This window comes from Bombus terrestris, chromosome 15, assembly GCF_910591885.1.
Source record: "Bombus terrestris chromosome 15, iyBomTerr1.2, whole genome shotgun sequence".
NCBI lineage: Eukaryota > Metazoa > Arthropoda > Insecta > Hymenoptera > Apidae > Bombus > Bombus terrestris.
This window is the reverse complement of record NC_063283.1, coordinates 2647760-2665922: the sequence shown is the minus strand read 5'-3', so window position 1 is coordinate 2665922 and position 18163 is coordinate 2647760. Positions and strand designations below refer to the sequence as shown.

The 18163-nt window shown below is 32.2% G+C and overlaps 2 protein-coding genes and 1 long non-coding RNA gene across 4 annotated transcripts; 1 reads left to right on the top strand and 2 right to left on the bottom strand.

The window, feature by feature from the left end:
* Window positions 1-9: 9 nt before the first annotated feature.
* LOC100647789 (signal transducer and activator of transcription 5A) lies at window positions 10-9291 on the bottom strand. Of its 2 annotated transcripts, none has more exons than XM_003400983.4 (10): window positions 9101-9289; window positions 8405-8558; window positions 8164-8320; window positions 7741-8087; window positions 6689-6832; window positions 6147-6615; window positions 5394-6066; window positions 5146-5301; window positions 4828-5062; window positions 10-2089 (listed from the first exon to the last, which is right to left on the bottom strand). In XM_003400983.4, the coding sequence occupies exons 2-10, from the start codon at window positions 8530-8532 to the stop codon at window positions 1924-1926; spliced, it is 2475 nt and encodes an 824-aa protein (XP_003401031.1). In that variant the 5' UTR covers window positions 8533-8558; window positions 9101-9289; the 3' UTR covers window positions 10-1923. The 2 variants fall into 2 exon arrangements, with proteins under 2 accessions (XP_003401031.1, XP_020722507.1); XM_020866848.2 differs by lacking the exon at window positions 10-2089 and adding an exon at window positions 2224-2647 and having other exon boundaries at window positions 9101-9291.
* On the bottom strand, window positions 9099-12119 carry LOC100648145 (major facilitator superfamily domain-containing protein 10). The gene is made up of 7 exons (XM_003400986.4): window positions 11478-12119; window positions 11137-11399; window positions 10752-11043; window positions 10429-10649; window positions 10249-10339; window positions 9997-10134; window positions 9099-9938 (listed from the first exon to the last, which is right to left on the bottom strand). The coding sequence occupies exons 1-7, from the start codon at window positions 11695-11697 to the stop codon at window positions 9844-9846; spliced, it is 1320 nt and encodes a 439-aa protein (XP_003401034.1). The 5' UTR covers window positions 11698-12119; the 3' UTR covers window positions 9099-9843.
* On the top strand, window positions 9760-10264 carry LOC110119918. The gene is made up of 2 exons (XR_002308442.2): window positions 9760-9901; window positions 10003-10264. It is a non-coding gene; the product is annotated as an uncharacterized LOC110119918 (long non-coding RNA).
* Window positions 12120-18163: the final 6044 nt, after the last annotated feature.

The following is an 18163-nucleotide window of genomic DNA, read 5'->3' as shown; positions in this document are numbered from 1 at the left end:
ATTTAAAAATCGAATTAAAAGCTATTTTATTCGGTATGTCGATTCGGTATGCGAACACATCTTATATTTTACGCTTATATAATAATAATTATTATTATATATAGAGGAATAAAGGTAATAATAACATATATCTTTTACAAACAGTAAAATTGTTCTCAATAATAAAATAAACTCTAATCTTTGATAAAAGATAATAGACAATAGATTTAATAATAAACAGTATTAACGCACTAGTCTTTCAAAATTTAGTTTATCTTTACATACATCCATACATACACGTGTACGTACGTACACGCATGTACATGATCAAGTACATGCATGCACTCATACATACATAGATACGCACGAACATGGATTCATACGTACATATATATATATATATATATATATAATATTATATATAGTAAATATAATTAGGATAACGACGACTTCAATCCTATTCAAAAATTTAGCGTATATCGATGTTTTATATACGAGCAACAATTCATAGTTTTTAATAGAGTACATAAACTATAGGGGAGGGAACGATTATTAGAAAACGAATATGTAATTATCTATTTTAACCGATAATAGAAACTTTCTACGCTTAGAGATCTAAAAGGTTCACCGAAAAGTTTAAGTTACTTCGGTAACAATTGAAAAATATAAATTCGTCGCATGTCGTACGTCGCACTAAAAATATCACGCTCCAAATGGAAATATTCAATTTTAATTTCTCCAAAAATTTTTGAAAGTTAGATTTCAATATAAAAGAGATTTAAATGATAAGAAACCTAATATTTCTTTATTAGTTCAGTTAAACGGCGAGTCGGAGACAAAATTTTTTGCTAAAAATACATGCAACTTGTCTATAAGAGTTTTCAAAAAATATAACGAGCATTAATTCGAAGATTATAAGGCACATATTTAGGTCACGCTGATTACATGTTACACATACTTCATATTAGCGTTGCACAAATCCCGTTTCTCATTCCGGCACGCTGGCCCATTAGTAAATTAAAATTCTTCTTTTTTTTTTTTTATTTCATTATTTACATGACAGGACGTGCAAATGATTGTCTGTATTATATTCTACGTATTATCATAGCAATTCTACTTTCAGCTGACATCTAGATTTCATCGTCACCTGCTAGCAGTTTCTCTTCTGTATTGTTTCCAATTAATAACTAAAAGTTTGATCAGATAATGTAAGTCGTCTTTTACTTAAAAGAAAAACACAAAATTCATTTAATCTTATACTCAATCGTAAAACAATCGTTACCCTGTATATATAGCATTATAATTGCACACTACACATTAATGTTTCCCTGGTCATGGTAAAATATTCATGCACAATATTCGATACTTTGTGGCGAACACTGTTTGTTGTCGAATAAAATCTAAATGGTAGAATAAGACCAATTTCTACAATCGTGTATCTCGAATACTTTCGGTCGATCAATATCACTCGATTGAACACTTCATACATTAACTTGTACCGTCGTTACGTAACAAGCATTTAGTCAAAATCGAAAATTAAGTATTAGGTTTATAAAGCGACATACAGAGTACCATTACACATGGTACGTTCAGGCATACGTAATTGCAACTCAACAATGTTACTACATAAAGACCGATCTCAATCGTTCGTTTATAATAGAACTAAATGATAATATCTCTGAAACATATTGCACTTTTATACGATGAAAATCAAAGATATGCCATGTTTCCTCGGAGATAAACCTACTTAATAGGTGTGTGTGTATATATATTTAAGATAATATATATTGCAAACGACGAAAACATTTTTACATCCCTCCCCTATAAAACAACGATAATAACGCATTACATTCGTTGTGTGTACGATTAAAAATATAATTGGGATAAGAAATAAAGATAATTGATCGATAGATAGACACAAGAAATATATCACACCTGACATACCTATTGTGGTTTAGTGTTGTAGGATTGTATGAACTCGGAGAAGGTAAAGTGATCCAAGTTGAGATTTTCGTCGATCGAGGGGAGTTCGCTGTGACCCATCAGCTCCACATAGTCCATGTCCGGATTCGTTCGCCCAACGCTTGACTGGCCAAGGCCCGGAGCGTAGCTACCACAAATTAAAAGCACAACTCCAATCACTGGCATAGTAATGGACAAGAGACTCTTACTGAATCAAAACATATTGCATGTGATACGAAACCGATTCGATCCAATTTTGTTCTTTTCTTTTCTTTTTCCTTCTCTCTTGATTGACTACTTTAAAAATTCAATTTATCGCTTATATCATACATACGAATCATTAAGAATTGTCTATTTCGTCGAAACGTGTGACCGATTAGCCTGATAGCCGGTACAACACGGCAAAGGAAATACAAACAACCACAAGAAATCCCCAACCTAGCCAAGATTGATCGGTCACTTGAGAGCTATTATCCCCGATTTCTACTTTATTATAATTACACCTATTGTATGACTCTATTTAGACGAATTTTTATTAAAATTCTAGTGCCACTGCTTCATAACAATTTTGCAATAATGTTTAAATACACTCGATTGCCAGTACTAGAATTGTAACTGTGATTGGAGTTGTGTTTTTATCAGGAGTAGCGTTTATGCATTTAATTTTCCGTTGCTGTGGTTGTACCGGCTTGCTCCAGGCCTATGCCTTCGGTTTTTCAAAATTTCGTGTATTACTTTTACACATGCATAGATTCGTAACACATTATTGTTTCACATGGATTTATATATAAAAAGATATATGTATATGTACACACATGTATGTGCAACACGCACATGTGTATATGTATGAGAGAATATATATTTATACATACAGAATACTATTAGCGATACAACAGCTTTTTCACTTTTATTTGTTTTGTTTTGTAATGCCATGGATAAGCCGTTTCTCTTTAAAGAAAGATAGAGAGAAAAAAAAAGAAAATTTATAAAATTTGGCAGTCTGAGGAGAACGCATATGTTATTGGTCCTTAATCTGTTATTTTTTTATGTTCATTATTAGTGCTACAAATTACGTACTATAACTTATGATAGGAAAAAAAAAGGAAAAAGGAGCGAAAAACTTAAAAAGATCGATGATCTTTACGCCATACATCCAAAGATCCTCCAATCTACTGTATCTACTTTATCCGTTGGACGGATTTCATTACAATTTGCTTTACAAGCAATTTTATAAAGTTTGAAAGATTATAATATAACTGTATCATCCTCTGTACTACAAAGTATCGCATAAATCTTCAGAATAAGCATGAAATAGCTCATTTATCAACCATTCCATTAAGAACGTATTTCTGTTCTCTTTAAATAGTAGTAAAAACATTCTTGTGGAGGACTTTGGAAATTTAATAGAGGCATTATTGAATTATATTCAACTTTTTAATAATGCCACTTAATACTAGTCATATGCTTATTGATAAAAAATTATAATATCAGCATAGAATACTGGATAACATGAAGATTAACTCTTTGCGGACGGCGCCGCTCGACGAGAGGTATTGCTGCGCGCAGTTGAGAAAATATACACGTTGAACGTTTGCGTTATTCATTGTCCAGGCTTATATTATTTTCATCAATATTTAATTCATCATCGCTGTCACTATCACTAGAAATATTGAAACTTCTGAACCGATTGCTTATTGAACGGAATTTGTTTCCACTACCTGAAGCACTGTCGCCGTCTTCTATCTTGTCAAGTTCAAAATAATATTCGTCATCACTACTATCATTATCGAACATGTCCTTTCTAGATTTTTTAGGCATCGTGTATAAAGTATTATAAAAAATATAAAATATATAAAAAGCTTGCTGATACATCTTGTAATGCCATTGAAAGACTGAAATTCCTTTTGACTTGACCATCATCCTACATCGCGAGTTTACGTTAAACGGAAGATAAGGTCTCATCGCTAAAGATCTATAATTTTCTTTCATCAAAAACATAATACCATTTAGTTTACTATACTTATGCGTAAATACGCGTAAATATTTCAGAAAAATAGACGTACGCCAGCCACTTCAAAATAAGGGTCTGGAACTGTGAACAGATTCGGGCGGTTATTTGCTGATACTCGTCTTCAAAGGATTAATTTAAAATAAAATCTAATTGTAAGAGGAAAAAACTGAATAACGCCAAAAAATTAGTTAACTTCAGCAATCGTCAGTATCGTGTACATAATAAAGTATGCTTTTTATAAAAATTGTCTTCATGCATCCAGTATTCTTCATTATACTATTTACTTAATCGTAAATAAAATTGTTTGATAAGGCTTAACGTTACTTATACTTTCATTTTACGTTACAGTAATCAGATATAAAAATTTTCAAAATTTCGTTAAAAAGTTTACAAAATTTGAAACTACAGTATTATTGTAAATTATAATATTTGCTAAATGTTCGCAAAAAGAAAACATAAAAAAAACAATACTGACACTCATCTGCACAGATAGAATATAAAAGACATGCAAAGTGTTATTAGTTGTAGGAATGTATCGTTTATGCCTTTTGGAAACTCTTCATTAATCTATTTTTATTGACCAAACATTAAGTACTCAAACATCATGTCGATTCGATATGTTATTAGTAAATAGTACATACGATAGTTGTATAATATTATATAAAATAATTATTGCAGTCACCGGAAATGGTATGTTATGAATTAAAAAATTCAGACACACTTCTTAGAACATATACTTGTCCGATATTTAAATACATTGCACGAAAGAAACAAAAAAGAATCTTTGCATATCTTATATTGTAATTTCTATGGCAGCTTATATTAATAAAAAAATGTTTATGATACGATTGATATTTTAAATCCAGGGGACTGACCTGGAAGCCACTGATGGAGTATCACGCGTTACAGAAGGATCTGGACTGTGCGCTTGAAATATAGTTGATGGTGTTGCTGGATAACTACCACCGGGACCACTTTGACCGCTACTTCCTACTCCTACCACGGAGGAATGCGACGGTGTTTGACCACCGACACCAGGCCCACCCCAACCAGGTACGTGCGTTACCAAAAACGGTTTCACATATCCATTTGCCGATGTAGATTGATTTTCTATGATAAAATATATTTTTATCTCTATTCAAAGTATTACGAAAATGAATAAAAGTAAAGAAACGGGAGTAAAGGATATTTACCTGTAAATGGCGTGTAATATTTAGAAAATGCTTGATCTTTCGATATGTCTGGATAGAGATAAAGCAGGTGTTGTAAATCGGACACACGATCAGCTAAACTACGTATCGCAAAATCTTTGCTCGTGAAAGGTTGTAACATGAAAACTTCAGTCTGATCTACAAATATTAATATAAAATTGAAGAATATTGACTGAAAGAGAAAACAGTAACGACTCTAGTTCAAAGTAGTAAAATATATAGATATTTACCTCCAACCCAAGCAATAGTAACACCACCAAGTTCAGAATCTGAAAAACGCATTAGAAATGTTCCTGACGCACAACTCGCCAACATTTCTTCTGCTTGTCTCTTTCTCACAAATCCCAATATATAACCGTCCATCCATTGACTTTTTAAATGCTCCCTGGTTAATTTCATCACAGCATAAAACCATTCCCAAAACGTAAAATTTCTTTCTGGTAATGGCTCTTTGCAAAACTGTGCCCAACTCAAAAGCAAACTAGAGTAATCTTGCCCACTTGCATTACCACCGCGAAACGCTTTTTCCGCGAGAAATCGTAAATTATCTTCCGTTAATGAACGACCTGTCGCAGATTTAAATTTAACATTTAATGCTTCAGCTACTTGACCCCATGGAACTTTATCAGGCACTGCGAATGGTACTCTTCCAGGTTCAGCAAATGCATTATCCCATGTAACTGTAGCCCATGCGTGTGGTTCTTGATTTCCATGTACAATTACTACAACTGGTAAACTTAGAGTCCAAACTGCGAATACTAATTCACCTCCCCCAACGCTAAATTGTGATTGAAAGAGAAGGGAAAATTTTTCATCCATCACAGATTCCGTTCCTTTTTTTTCTGCTCTTTTGATCTTTTTTAACTGCATATTACGAAAGCTTACAGAGAGTTGTCTTGTTGCCTAGAAAGTAAAAGCATCATGGTTCATGTTTTGTTTTAACAAAATAGTGAATTATGATAATTTTATTTTCTTCTTCTTACCTGATGATATTCCATCGTCCCCGTATTATTTAAAATTTCACCGCTAGCTTCTCCATTCTTTGCCATTTTATCGCTCTTTAATAAAGCATTTGCTTGAGCTTCACTGATAATGCTCACCTTAACTTGAGGAGGAGTCATGTGAACATTCAATTTTCCGCCAACAAGCAAGCGTACTGTACTTGTAAAACGAGTATTAGTTTTCATTACTTGCGGCGGTTGTTTTTCTATGATGAATGTACTTGTAACTAACGAACTAAGTAATTGTGTAATTTGGGCATTTAAAGTAGGAAGAATATCTTGCATTCCTGGTGGTTCTAACGCAAATTTTTGCTTTAAACGTTCTGCTTCTTTAATTTGTTGACGATTAAGCCAAATTAATTCAGCTAAGCTTTCACACCATTCTTGAATAGAATCTAAATTGCTGTTAAATAGCGCGCCATTTCCTGCTAGTTGTTGATCTCTTTTCCATCTAAATAAATATGTATTTTTATCTTTAGAACTTGCACAATTATTTAAAGAGAAAGAAATTGAACAAGTTTTACCTAATAAGTTCATCGTCTAAGACTCTAGATTGCAAGCTATTTAATCTAGTAATAGTATCTTTCAGTTTGTCAGCTAATGTCAGTCGTAATTGCATTAAACCTGCTACTTTATGGTTCAGTAATTGTTCTTGTTGCTCTTTTTGCCTATAATAGCGTTATTTTCATTATTTACGTTTTATTATTATATACATCTGTAAGATAGAACACCTGATATTATTTTTATTTAAATCAATATTATTATCTACAGCAAAAAATATTGCAGATCAAGGGAGATCAGTAAATTAAGATGATAATATCAAGTGCCTCATCCTACAGTAGATATACACAATATTATTAACCCTTTGTCCTACCCGCCAACTCAATAAACAAGAAGGTCGGTCACGCGTCGAGCCACTTAACTGTTTAGCCGTGTGCTCGAACTTGCGCAAAATGTACGCGTCTTATGACACGTATATTTTGGCGCAACGAAAAAAATTGTGAAATAATAAACATATTTGGGCACAACTAATACTTTTAAGATATCTGAGAAGTAATTATGATCGATTCATCAATAAACAAAAATGATTTATTATTTAATGAAATGAGTTATTAATTAAATTAATAATATTTTGAGAAAACTCATAGAAAATTAGTAATCTTCAACTGTGTGATATTTTTCTAAACAATCAAACACAATAGGAAACTCAATATTACCATCACTATCAATATCAGAAGAATCTACCGAATCACTATCCACAATAATAACATACTTCTCACTACTATCGTCAATATTAGCTTTTCTTTTTACTGACATGATAGGTATAAGGGTTATTTAATTCTTTTAGGGAATTATAACCTAAACGTGTGAACATAACAAAAAATTACACGTAACTAAAGAAAATATGGAGCACAACTGAACCATGAGGCTGACTTGTGTTGTTTACATTTGTCCTAAATGAAGTATCACAAGCCAGGCTAGTGTTGTTTACATTTAGTTATTGTTTTTGTCCCAAATATTTATTACTCACTCATTGTTGCAAAACAAAGGGTCAATTACATAAATATTTAAATACCTTCTAATTTTTTTCTCCATATCTAAATTTTGTTGATTTTGTGGTTGTGTTGCAAGATGTTGAAGATGTGCATTTAGTTTAGTACATTCATGATAACTAATAGCAAATGCCTCCTGTTCTTGCTCCATTTTTCTCAAATCTTCTCCAGTTTCTTGAGTTCTACGTCGCAAAGACTCAACATGTTGGGCTATTTCAGCTATAGCATCACTAATCAATCCTACTTTTCCTCCTGCCATACTCATTAATGCACCTCCTAAATTCTCTACTTGAGATACTAATTTCATTTCTGTTCCTAGGCAATGTCTAATTATTCTAAATAACGCTGTAGGATTATGTGTATATCTCTGCTGCATTAAAAAAAGATACATTGTGTAAAATTAATATGGTTCGAATTAACTATTAACACTTTATTATAAAACTTACACGAAAATTTTTTGCAGCTTCCATTAATTTTAATTTTGTTAAAAACATATCATCTGTGTTTAACGAAGCTGCCTTAGTTTCTAATTCTTGAATTAGAGATCTCACAAGAGTAGCTATATATTGTTCATATTGTGGATTATCAGGTTCTATATCAGTCCTATAGTAAAAATATTGCTCCAAATACTCTATATACATATATATATAAATTAAAAGATAATGAAAGCAAATATATTTAATTTACCACATTTTTTCTTCTATCCAAGAAGATAAAAAGTGTCGGACCTCAATTGGAAAATGTTCTCCATAAACTGAACGTACTTCTTGCAATGCATCTTGTGGTAATTGTTGCGCTTTTGCCCACAGTGACATTTTGGTTGTAATTATAAATTCTTTACCTTAAACATATTTAGTTGCGTTATTATTTTTCACTAAATAACATCAATGTTTTCATTAAGAATATTAGAAGTGCTTGCTCTAAAAATAATATAACCACAAACTAACAATCTATTTAATATTTGACAATATTACATTTTCAAATTTATTAATTAATATATTTAATAAAGATGTATTCATTAGATATTTCGTCTATATTTCTTGCAGAATGTGTAGTATCAGTATTACCTGATAAAACGAAATGCTCGATATTATCAGAAACCGTACATTCTTTTAAAGTGGATATATATACTTCCGAAACTCAAGTAAGAAAAATTACATATATTTAATATTATTTTAAAAGATATCGAATAAATTGAATTAAATAAAATAAGTTTAACGATTATTCAATTTTTAATTTAATTTTTTTGATACAATTCAAAGAAAAGAGTATGATATCGAAATTTAGGAATAACAGAACGTAACGTATTGCAATAACGCGTAAATAGATAAGCGGGAGGGGCGAAAGAAAAAGATGTTCACTTTAAGAATTGGTTACACTCACCTGCTGCTAGTCCGCAGACAGAAGCAACTAGGATTTGTACTGTATGATACCGATACCTTCAGTTTGCTTCGATTTGTTGAAGATGTAACCTTTGAACTGATCAAACTCAGTCTACCGCGCAATAATTGTAAACGTAATGATTGAGGGACCGGTCGCACTCGCGAATCGCATCAATAACTCTCCCCCTTCTGTGTTACTCACATCAACGCGGACGTCGACGAAGTCCCGCGAACGGAAGAATTCCGAGAATTTCTTACCGTAAATGGCGCGACACAAAAGGGAGAGGGTAGGGCACGTGACGAAGCACCAATTACGCATACGCAAAATCATGATTTTCTCAGGGACGTACGAAATGGGAGAAAATATTTTTATCTTTGATTTCAATAATTTTCTTTGTGATTCTTTTACATCAATGAAATATATCTTAGTTGTATTTTCCTTATAAATTTATCGCAGGAAAAAACACGTTATATCACGGCACCATTAATTTGATAACTTTTCGATAAATTAATAACTACTAAACATGGCGGAAAAGGAGGGAAGAGTAAAGAGAGAAAATTTGCATGTTAAAATGTACAATTATTCACTCTCCATACATGATACAAAAAGTGTATAAAGAATATTTTCTTAAATGTTTACATAACGTTATAAAACGTCATAACAACAAACGTTATAAAATGTGTAAAAATACTGTACAAATATAAATATGCAATACTTATATAAATACCTTTGTTTCCTTTGTTTCAAAATGACTTAATAGTTTGAAGAATTAAAGGTGGAAGTACAAGGAATACAGCACCGGTAAGATATGTTGCCTTACTACCAATACACCAGAAAGCTGAAATAATAATTCAATATAAATTACTGAATTAAATGATTCAATATTTTATCTTTACCTGAAGAAGCTACAATAGGTCCACAAGCTCGTGCTAATGCTCCAAGAGAACGAAAAACACCTGTTATTGCACCTTTTTGATGATCAGGACCAATACGTGTTACAAGCGTCATCATACATGTAACAACCATGGCAGTTGCTATAATGTACGAAAAAGATATAAAATTTTTATTTATTTTAATCAAATATGATAAATAATCCATAGATATTTGCTGTATTTCATATACATAAATTCATGTCACAATATACTCACAAATTGCAAACAGAAATACTCCAACTGACAATGTCAATATATCATTTGCTAAACCTACACAGATAAATGCTGGAATAATCAGCCATAAACCCTAAAATATTTAATATATAATAATATAATTTAATCAATATAAAATTAATAATAGCAGAAATATCTGCTCTGTGTTTTCAAAATATTTACCAATCCTGCAACAGACTTTGTTTTATTAGGTGGAATTGTTCGTACCCAACTTCCCTGCAAAATTGCCATAACTAATCCAATTCCCAAAAACATCCATCCTTGTTGCATGCTTGTAAATTTAAACAAATAATGAGTTAAGAAAGTTAAGGTAAATTCCAAGCCACTATACACGAACAAATATATGAAATATGCACAACCCAGTGTTTTTAAATCCTTTTTGTCTGAAATTGTATATATATATATATATATATTTATATGTGTATATATATAATTTTTATTGATTTCTATAGAATTTATAATATGCTAATTTAAAGCAACTTCACCTTGCAAAGTTAGCCCAGACACTCCATTAAATTGGAATAGATCTATAGGATTAATGTAATTAAGAATTCCAGAAACACCAGTTACAAAATTACTGGTTCTACAATTCAACGGTAAAGATTCTTTTAAGTAGCAAACAGTAAAGAGCAAGTCACTCGCTGCCAAGAAAAGAGCGAATACTGCAGGTATTATGTACCAAGTCCCTTTTCTATTATCACTAGAAATCCATGAAAAAAATGCTCCTATCATTGGACCTGCTACAAAGCCTATAGAAAAAGCTATGCCAACAAGTGCCTAAGAATAAGAAAGATTAACTTATTTCTTTATTTACATTCATCTGTCTTCAATGTATGTTGCATTTATTCATATGTTTATCTTAAACTTTACCATTGCTTTTCCCCTTGTTTTTGGAGATGTAACATCACTAATGATAGCCATTGATAAATTAATATTTCCTTTGCTAATACCTCCAACAAATCTTGCTAATACAAATATAGCAAAATTACAAGAAAGTGCCCATAATAGGTAAGACAATGCAATACCTGTTAAACAAAATATCATCAATGGTTTCCTTCCATATATATCTGATAACGCTCCTACTATCGGAGCACTCAAAAATTGTAGGAAAGAATACATAGAACCAAGAAAACCTATAACATAAATTATACACCTATGTTAATACATATTAATATATCAATAACTTAAATAAAATGAGGAAAAAGACTAACCGCCGTAAAGTACTGTATTGACTTTATCAGGAGCATCAAAAAATTTTCTTGCATTTTGTATGTAATACAAAATTTTAAAATATATGCCTTGATTATCTTCTATTTCTTTATAATAGTCTAATAAAGCTGGTAACAGTGGTAATATCATAGTAAATGCCAAAAGGTCCAGCAATAAAGAAATAAATACTATCTGGACAGTATTATCTTTTATTTTAGCCATTATTGAATATAATATATTATAACAGCAAAAGAACTTAATATAAAAACTTTTAAATAATACTGTAATTTAAAACATAAACTATGGTCCACTTGTATCAAATGGACCATTAATATTTTCAATATTTCATAACTTCCTCTTATTAATTATCTGCATAGTTGATAGTTGAACAATTTCACTTTGACATTTTACACAACAATCTTTGTAGCTGGGATTAATTCTTCTGAAAATGTGAAGTTTTGCTTAGCTGTGATACTTTCTATTTGTGCCATCGTAAATACTCTGAAGAATTAATTCCAACGAGTGAAAGGATTGACCTACTTTTCCTTGTATCTCTATTTCGGTAATTCCTTACCGACTGTTCGTGCAATCAATAAGAAAGAAATCTGTTTTATTATTGGACCAAAGCATTGGGGAATAAAGTATTTTTTATTGTTCTATCATTTAGAGTAGTTTACAAAATTATTTATAATTATATCTCTATATATACTATAGTCTTTAGAATTTTTATATACCAAAAAATAAATCCTCTCTTTATTATGATTTACATTAACATATTAACATATAATGATTTATATATAACTGCTGTTATATTAAAAAATTGATAGGACGTGTATAATTATTTATAGATTATATCTTTCCGAAATATTTTCATTTCTGGTATTACCAGAATAGTATCAATAAATGATAATAATGTAAATAAAGAAGAAATGGAATAAATTCCCCCCAAAATTGACCGAAATAATAAGATATCTTTTATATATATTTGCATTGTAATAATGAATATTGTATTCATCAAATCATGATTAATCAGTAGTTTGTTTTTATTTGCCAGTGAAGCGAAAAATAGCACAAACAGGCGCACCCAGAAACATTATGTATGTTCAACTTCCGGTTGTTATAGACGATATAAAGTATTTGTATACACGGACACGTTTGAATTCGACCACGGATTCACTTCCTCGATACGAACAAAGATCTTTTGAATTTCGTCTCGAAGTGTAACGTCGCTCAGAACGACCGTTTGTTAACTAAATACGTTATTACGAATAGATAGATCATTATGCATAAAATCTTTTTCCATTTAATGTAAAAGCAGATTAAACAGATTATAAAAAATAGAAACATCTGTTTAACATCACTAATTGTATTAATGGTAACACAAACATTTTTATAGGGTATAATATTAAAAACAAGAATTTCTTTATTAATACAGGGTGATTGAAAAATTGGTCGATCTATACTTTACACATATACATACATAATTTACATAGCGTACATATGAACGGCTAACAGATATAAAGGTTCGATAGTTTGAAAAAATTAACGAAAATAACACATTTTTTTCTATTATTATATACACTATCAATTCATATATGGATTTGTACGTAATGTGAAATTATAGGAATAGCTTCAAACTACGCATAGAACAGGTGGTCTAGAAGGCAGTATGTAGTGTTATATCGTGATGAAAATTTAAGCAAGGGATTCAACGCTTGCCATCTGGGCCCTACGGTGTGAAGCACATGCTGCTGCACATTGATGCCATTCTCTGACATGTGTCGATATACTTCAAAACTTTTCTTATTTAAAGATAAGATAACAAAAATAACACTGCAGAAAAGAAATTCTAACTTTCTATGAAATTGACCTAACATTAATCTTAGCATCACGCTAAACATTCAAGAAATCGTCTTAAATATTATAACAGATTTCAATTTTATTCTTCACTAGAGATAAGAATCATAGATGCATTTTGCAAAATTAAGTACTGATGACAAATTTTCTACTAACATTCTTTCGTTCTTGAAAATAAACGTAGTACATGAACTCAGTGAATTTTGAGAAAAATTCAAACGAAGCATACCAATAACTACCGCATCAGTTCGTTTCAACGAGAGCAGGTATGCAAAGGAACAAAAGAGCCGAACTTAAAATCCCGCGAGGGTTTTCGTGGATAATAAAGAAGAAAAAAAGAAGGAAGGAAATAAAGGCGGAACAAGGTAAGCAGATGGAAAAATCCCTCGGTCGAGAAATTCAACAATTTTCTAAGAGACGTAGCTATCGTAAAAGCACGGTGGAAATTCGCTGAACAATGGGAACAAAGAAAATTTTCGGGTACCACGGCGGCCTACGTACCGGCTGTATGGCAAGCTGCATCGTGTGCTGTTACACACCGTAGAAAACCCTATTGCTCGCGTAAGCTCTGTATTATGAACTAGGTGTACGAGCCTTTCGAAATCAAACAGCCATCGTATATGCCATAAACACGAGTAGACCCTCTCTTTCATGGATTATAAATCCTTACTCTGAACGGTATTAAAGGGAAGACGATGGTCCGTCAACCCCTAATACAACGAGAAGACGCATTTGCTAGAAGGTATATTGAAAACGGGATTCGAATGCTGCGATGTCGCAGTTTGAAGGGTGAGAAAAAAGAAACCAACTGAAATGAACGAAGGACACAGGTAGATAGGAGGGGAAGGAGGAAAGAATGAGAAGAGCGAGAGAGGAGGTGAGGAGAGGGGCAGCGAATGTTCGGACAAAAATAAGGAAAGAAAGGGAAAAGGAAAGGACTAGCGAAAAAAGGATGGAACAACACGGTAGAAATAAAGAGAACAGAGGAGTACCGTATGCGTTCGACCCGTGTACATCTATATAGAGTGTATAGACCAACATAGGAATAAGGATATGTAAGCGCGCGTGCCCGCGCAACCGACAGCAGATGCGCTCGCTGCGGCAGCTGTCCTCCTACAAGTGGTTCTCAATCATTCTCTGTTTTTAATCTTCTTTCTTCTTTTGCGTATCAACGCGTGTCAACGCCAAATCAAAGAATGACACTAAGGTAATGTCTTACTTGAAAACTTACAGCAACTCGATCAAACAGTTATATCATCAAATTGTTTTTCAATTAAACATATCGCGTACTTCGTAGGAAAATATTTCAGTTTCATTTTCGAATTTGTTTTTGCTACTTCAATCCTATGTGTTTACATACATGTTTTTATGAATGTATACTAAAATGACAGAACTAGGTGTTAAATCCAATTCATTTAGTTTACGGTCAAATTAGTTGATCTCATCAACTTGTCAAAAATTTAATTATTCTATCCCAAATCTATTAAAAATTAAGTTATATGTATTGGAATCAGAATTATAATTGATAACTATGTTATATGCAGTATAAATGCAACAATTTAACTTTGCAGTTAAGGTAATTATCAGATGCATATATAATCTAGAAAAAATTATATTTTATCATCGAAGAAGATATTTAACTATTGATGTTCCTTTGTCCAAGTTTTGAATGATATATGTTCGCACGTTTAATCATTCGTACCAGCAACTACGTAGTACAAACTGCAACGGAGCTTTGTTTCTTAAAACAAATATACAGAAAAGCTAAAGACTTATTCTAGGTAAAAATATATTTTTATTTAAAAATAAGCTATTACGTATTTATGCATATTTAGTATGAGTTATGCACGATAATTTTGAAACGATATTTTTAAAACGTCACAAAAAGTGCCACTGCGCAAATTGTAATAGCCTTACTATTGTAAGATTCGGCTGACCCTTTTTTCCCATAGGACACCTAGCTAACAAAAAGACAGAACAAGAAGAACCGTCCGTATACGTCACGTACTTGACAGGCGGAGCAAAATTCAGGACAGCTGATACAATTTTGGCGGGCTTTAACGATAGATCTGCGCTACAAAGTGGCCCAAGAAGGACGAGAAAGGAACGTAAGATAGAAAGAAAGAATAAAGCCATTCGAATAAATAGGAGAAAGAGATAGGTAACAAGAAAGTAGAAGGAAGGTGACGGAAGGGAAAAGAAAGGGAGAAAGAGAAAGAGATAGCAAATGGGAGAAGAAAAGGGGAGGAAGTTGGAAGAATTGAAGGTAGAAACTGACGGAGAAAGACGGAGAGTAAAAAGAGATCGAGAAAAGGACACGAAAAAGAAAAAGAGGGAAGCTTTAAAGTTGGTTGTTGCTGGTGTTCCTGCTTCGTTGCTGTTAAATAAGAATAAGCCCCCACCATCGACCCTTAGGGGTACCTATATAGCTGGGGGCTTTCATGTACTTGGGACCCAAAAGGAATAAAGAGAAGAGACACCTGGTCACGAGCAGCAGTTTGTTGAGAACTCTCTGGGTGGGATGTTGTCACGTCTTTCGTGCTTCCTTCTTGAGAAACACGAGCTCAACGGAAGTAGTTTACGTCTTGTTATTGTTGTAATCGCTAATATTATTATTACCGTTGTCATCGTAGTTATCATCAATGTATTGTTCTAAAATAAATCGTGATACATACGTTGTGTCGTGCAGTGGACGAATAAGCTCGGATCGTTTGGTTTTCAACGTTGATTTTACAACGTTTACATCGCACTTTCCAACTAGTTGAAAGACGAAACGGGACGAAACGGGACAAAACATTGGACGTGACGAGGGGTAAGGAAGAGAAGATAACCGTAGCGCGGGATATTGGCAACCGGCGAAAGACGTTATTTATTTTGATTTGGGGGTTAGGGTGTACACCGGCAACGTGTTTTTGTCAAAATGTGTATGACTCGTTGCGATATGTCTGTGACGGTTACTAAATAGCAAACTACAAACACTATCTACCTGCTATTTTATTATCGTGTTCGAAAACAGGCAAGATCGAGGAAATGGGTTGTTGAAAATTGTAGTTACCGAAACTGTAGAAAGCCGTTTGATCGAATGTGCGTCGTAGGTATGTGCGTGAAGATTAACCAAGAAAATTATAAGGTCCTCCTTTAAATTTAAGTCTTAATATTAAATTAAAGTGTTCGAATAATGTTTGACTTAAAATTATACGGCGCGTACCTTGTATGTTAATCTTACCCAGTTTCTACGTAATATTTGTGCACGAAGCTGTAGTGGACCCAAACTCGTGTACAAAATAATACTAGCACACGATCTATCATGATTCATAACATAAATAAATTAAAATGGATAGAGTTCTCTTTGATTTGGAAATGTCTTATTTGAAGACCGAATCGAAGAGATTGTGTGAAAATACCTGATTATAAGATAGGGGTTTTTTCAAGAGCACAAGTGTTTACACAAAGATTCGACGAAGGCTTTTGTTTCCAATCATTACACAACTGTTCTTATAACCTAATAGAAGCAAATGTTTTATATAAATAATTTTTTACGCAACCTCGCTGTATATATAAATTTCATTGTTCTATTGTAATTTATCTTGGCACGAGAATTTATCTGTTATTTTGCATAGAAGATAGGCCGAGATTTGTGACAATGTTTTATAATATAATTCTCAATATTGCACTTGTCCCGGCCTATCGGAATGCATTATATTTCATCGTAGAAGACAGAAACAAACAACGATCGATAAATATTGATGGAAAAAGGATCAACAAGAAGACAATGGTAATCATTTTACCTAAATTCGTCGAGGATACTAACAGGTTGGGATGTGGGCATTATTTGTTGAAGGTTAGATCAAATTGCACTCGTCCCGGCCTGCTAGATCTATTCGACCTATCATCTGTTGCGCTTCCGATACCGGACTAAAATATCCTTCAGATTATTCATTCTTCGAAAAGCTAATGTACACAAAATTTTTGTTACTATACTATACTTTTGTTACTATAAAAATATACTGTTTATTTATGTATATTGATATTCGTTTTATTTAGAAATAAAAAAGGACAGGACAAAATGCCCTAAATTCCTTATGTTACGTATAGGTATATTCAAATAAGTAGCATGTAACATCTAAATATATTAAATTTTAGTGACAGATGTCAAATTTTACATTACAAATCTCAAATGTATATATTCTTTACACTTAGATAAAATTTATGTGTGAAATGGAATAATAAAAAACATTGTAAAAATTAAGTTCGTGTTATCTTAAATTTATTATCCTAATCCTAATATCGCAAAAATTTCTTTCTCTTAGTTTTAAAGTATATTGCAATAAAAATTAAAAATCGATGAATAAGTTGAGAACTTTTATTCTATTAATTTCTACTCATATCTATATATTTGCTAACCCATATCATTGTTTCGTTCAGTAAATTTCAAATCATATACATAAGCTTCTAGAAGTCTAATTACTTACAACTAATTATTGGATGATTTTAACTTTAGTTCCGTTAAAGATCGCTAAAAATTTATTTGTAATTGTAGACGAAAAGGAATCAATTTTTCTTTTTCATAGTATCATTTTCTCACGATCGAATTCGTTAAATTCGCGAATGATTCGACCAACAATAGAACAGAAGAAAGTGATGGACAATGATAGGTTCGATATTTCTTTGTTCATCTTCCGAAGTAATACAAATACAATATGATATGTATTGTTGCTTAAAAATTCAAACTAAAGTACGGTTTGATTCTTTTTACTGTAGTGAAATACAAGGAAAAGAGGAAATTAGCTGAAAAGAGAAGAAGAGAAAAACGAGAGGACTAGGGGTTAAG

Coding starts and splice junctions, on each gene's coding strand:
- LOC100647789 (XM_003400983.4), bottom strand. CDS start 8,532: ATGTCACTGTGGGCAAAAGCGCAACAATTACCACAAGATGCATTGCAA. Junction 6,833..7,740: donor ATGGAGAAAAAAATTAGAAG/GTATTTAAATAT, acceptor ACGCTATTATAG/GCAAAAAGAGCAACAAGAAC. Junction 6,616..6,688: donor TTAGACGATGAACTTATTAG/GTAAAACTTGTT, acceptor ATATTTATTTAG/ATGGAAAAGAGATCAACAAC.
- LOC100648145 (XM_003400986.4), bottom strand. CDS start 11,697: ATGGCTAAAATAAAAGATAATACTGTCCAGATAGTATTTATTTCTTTA. Junction 11,400..11,477: donor CAATACAGTACTTTACGGCG/GTTAGTCTTTTT, acceptor TTTATGTTATAG/GTTTTCTTGGTTCTATGTAT. Junction 9,939..9,996: donor ACCTATTGTAGCTTCTTCAG/GTAAAGATAAAA, acceptor TTATTATTTCAG/CTTTCTGGTGTATTGGTAGT.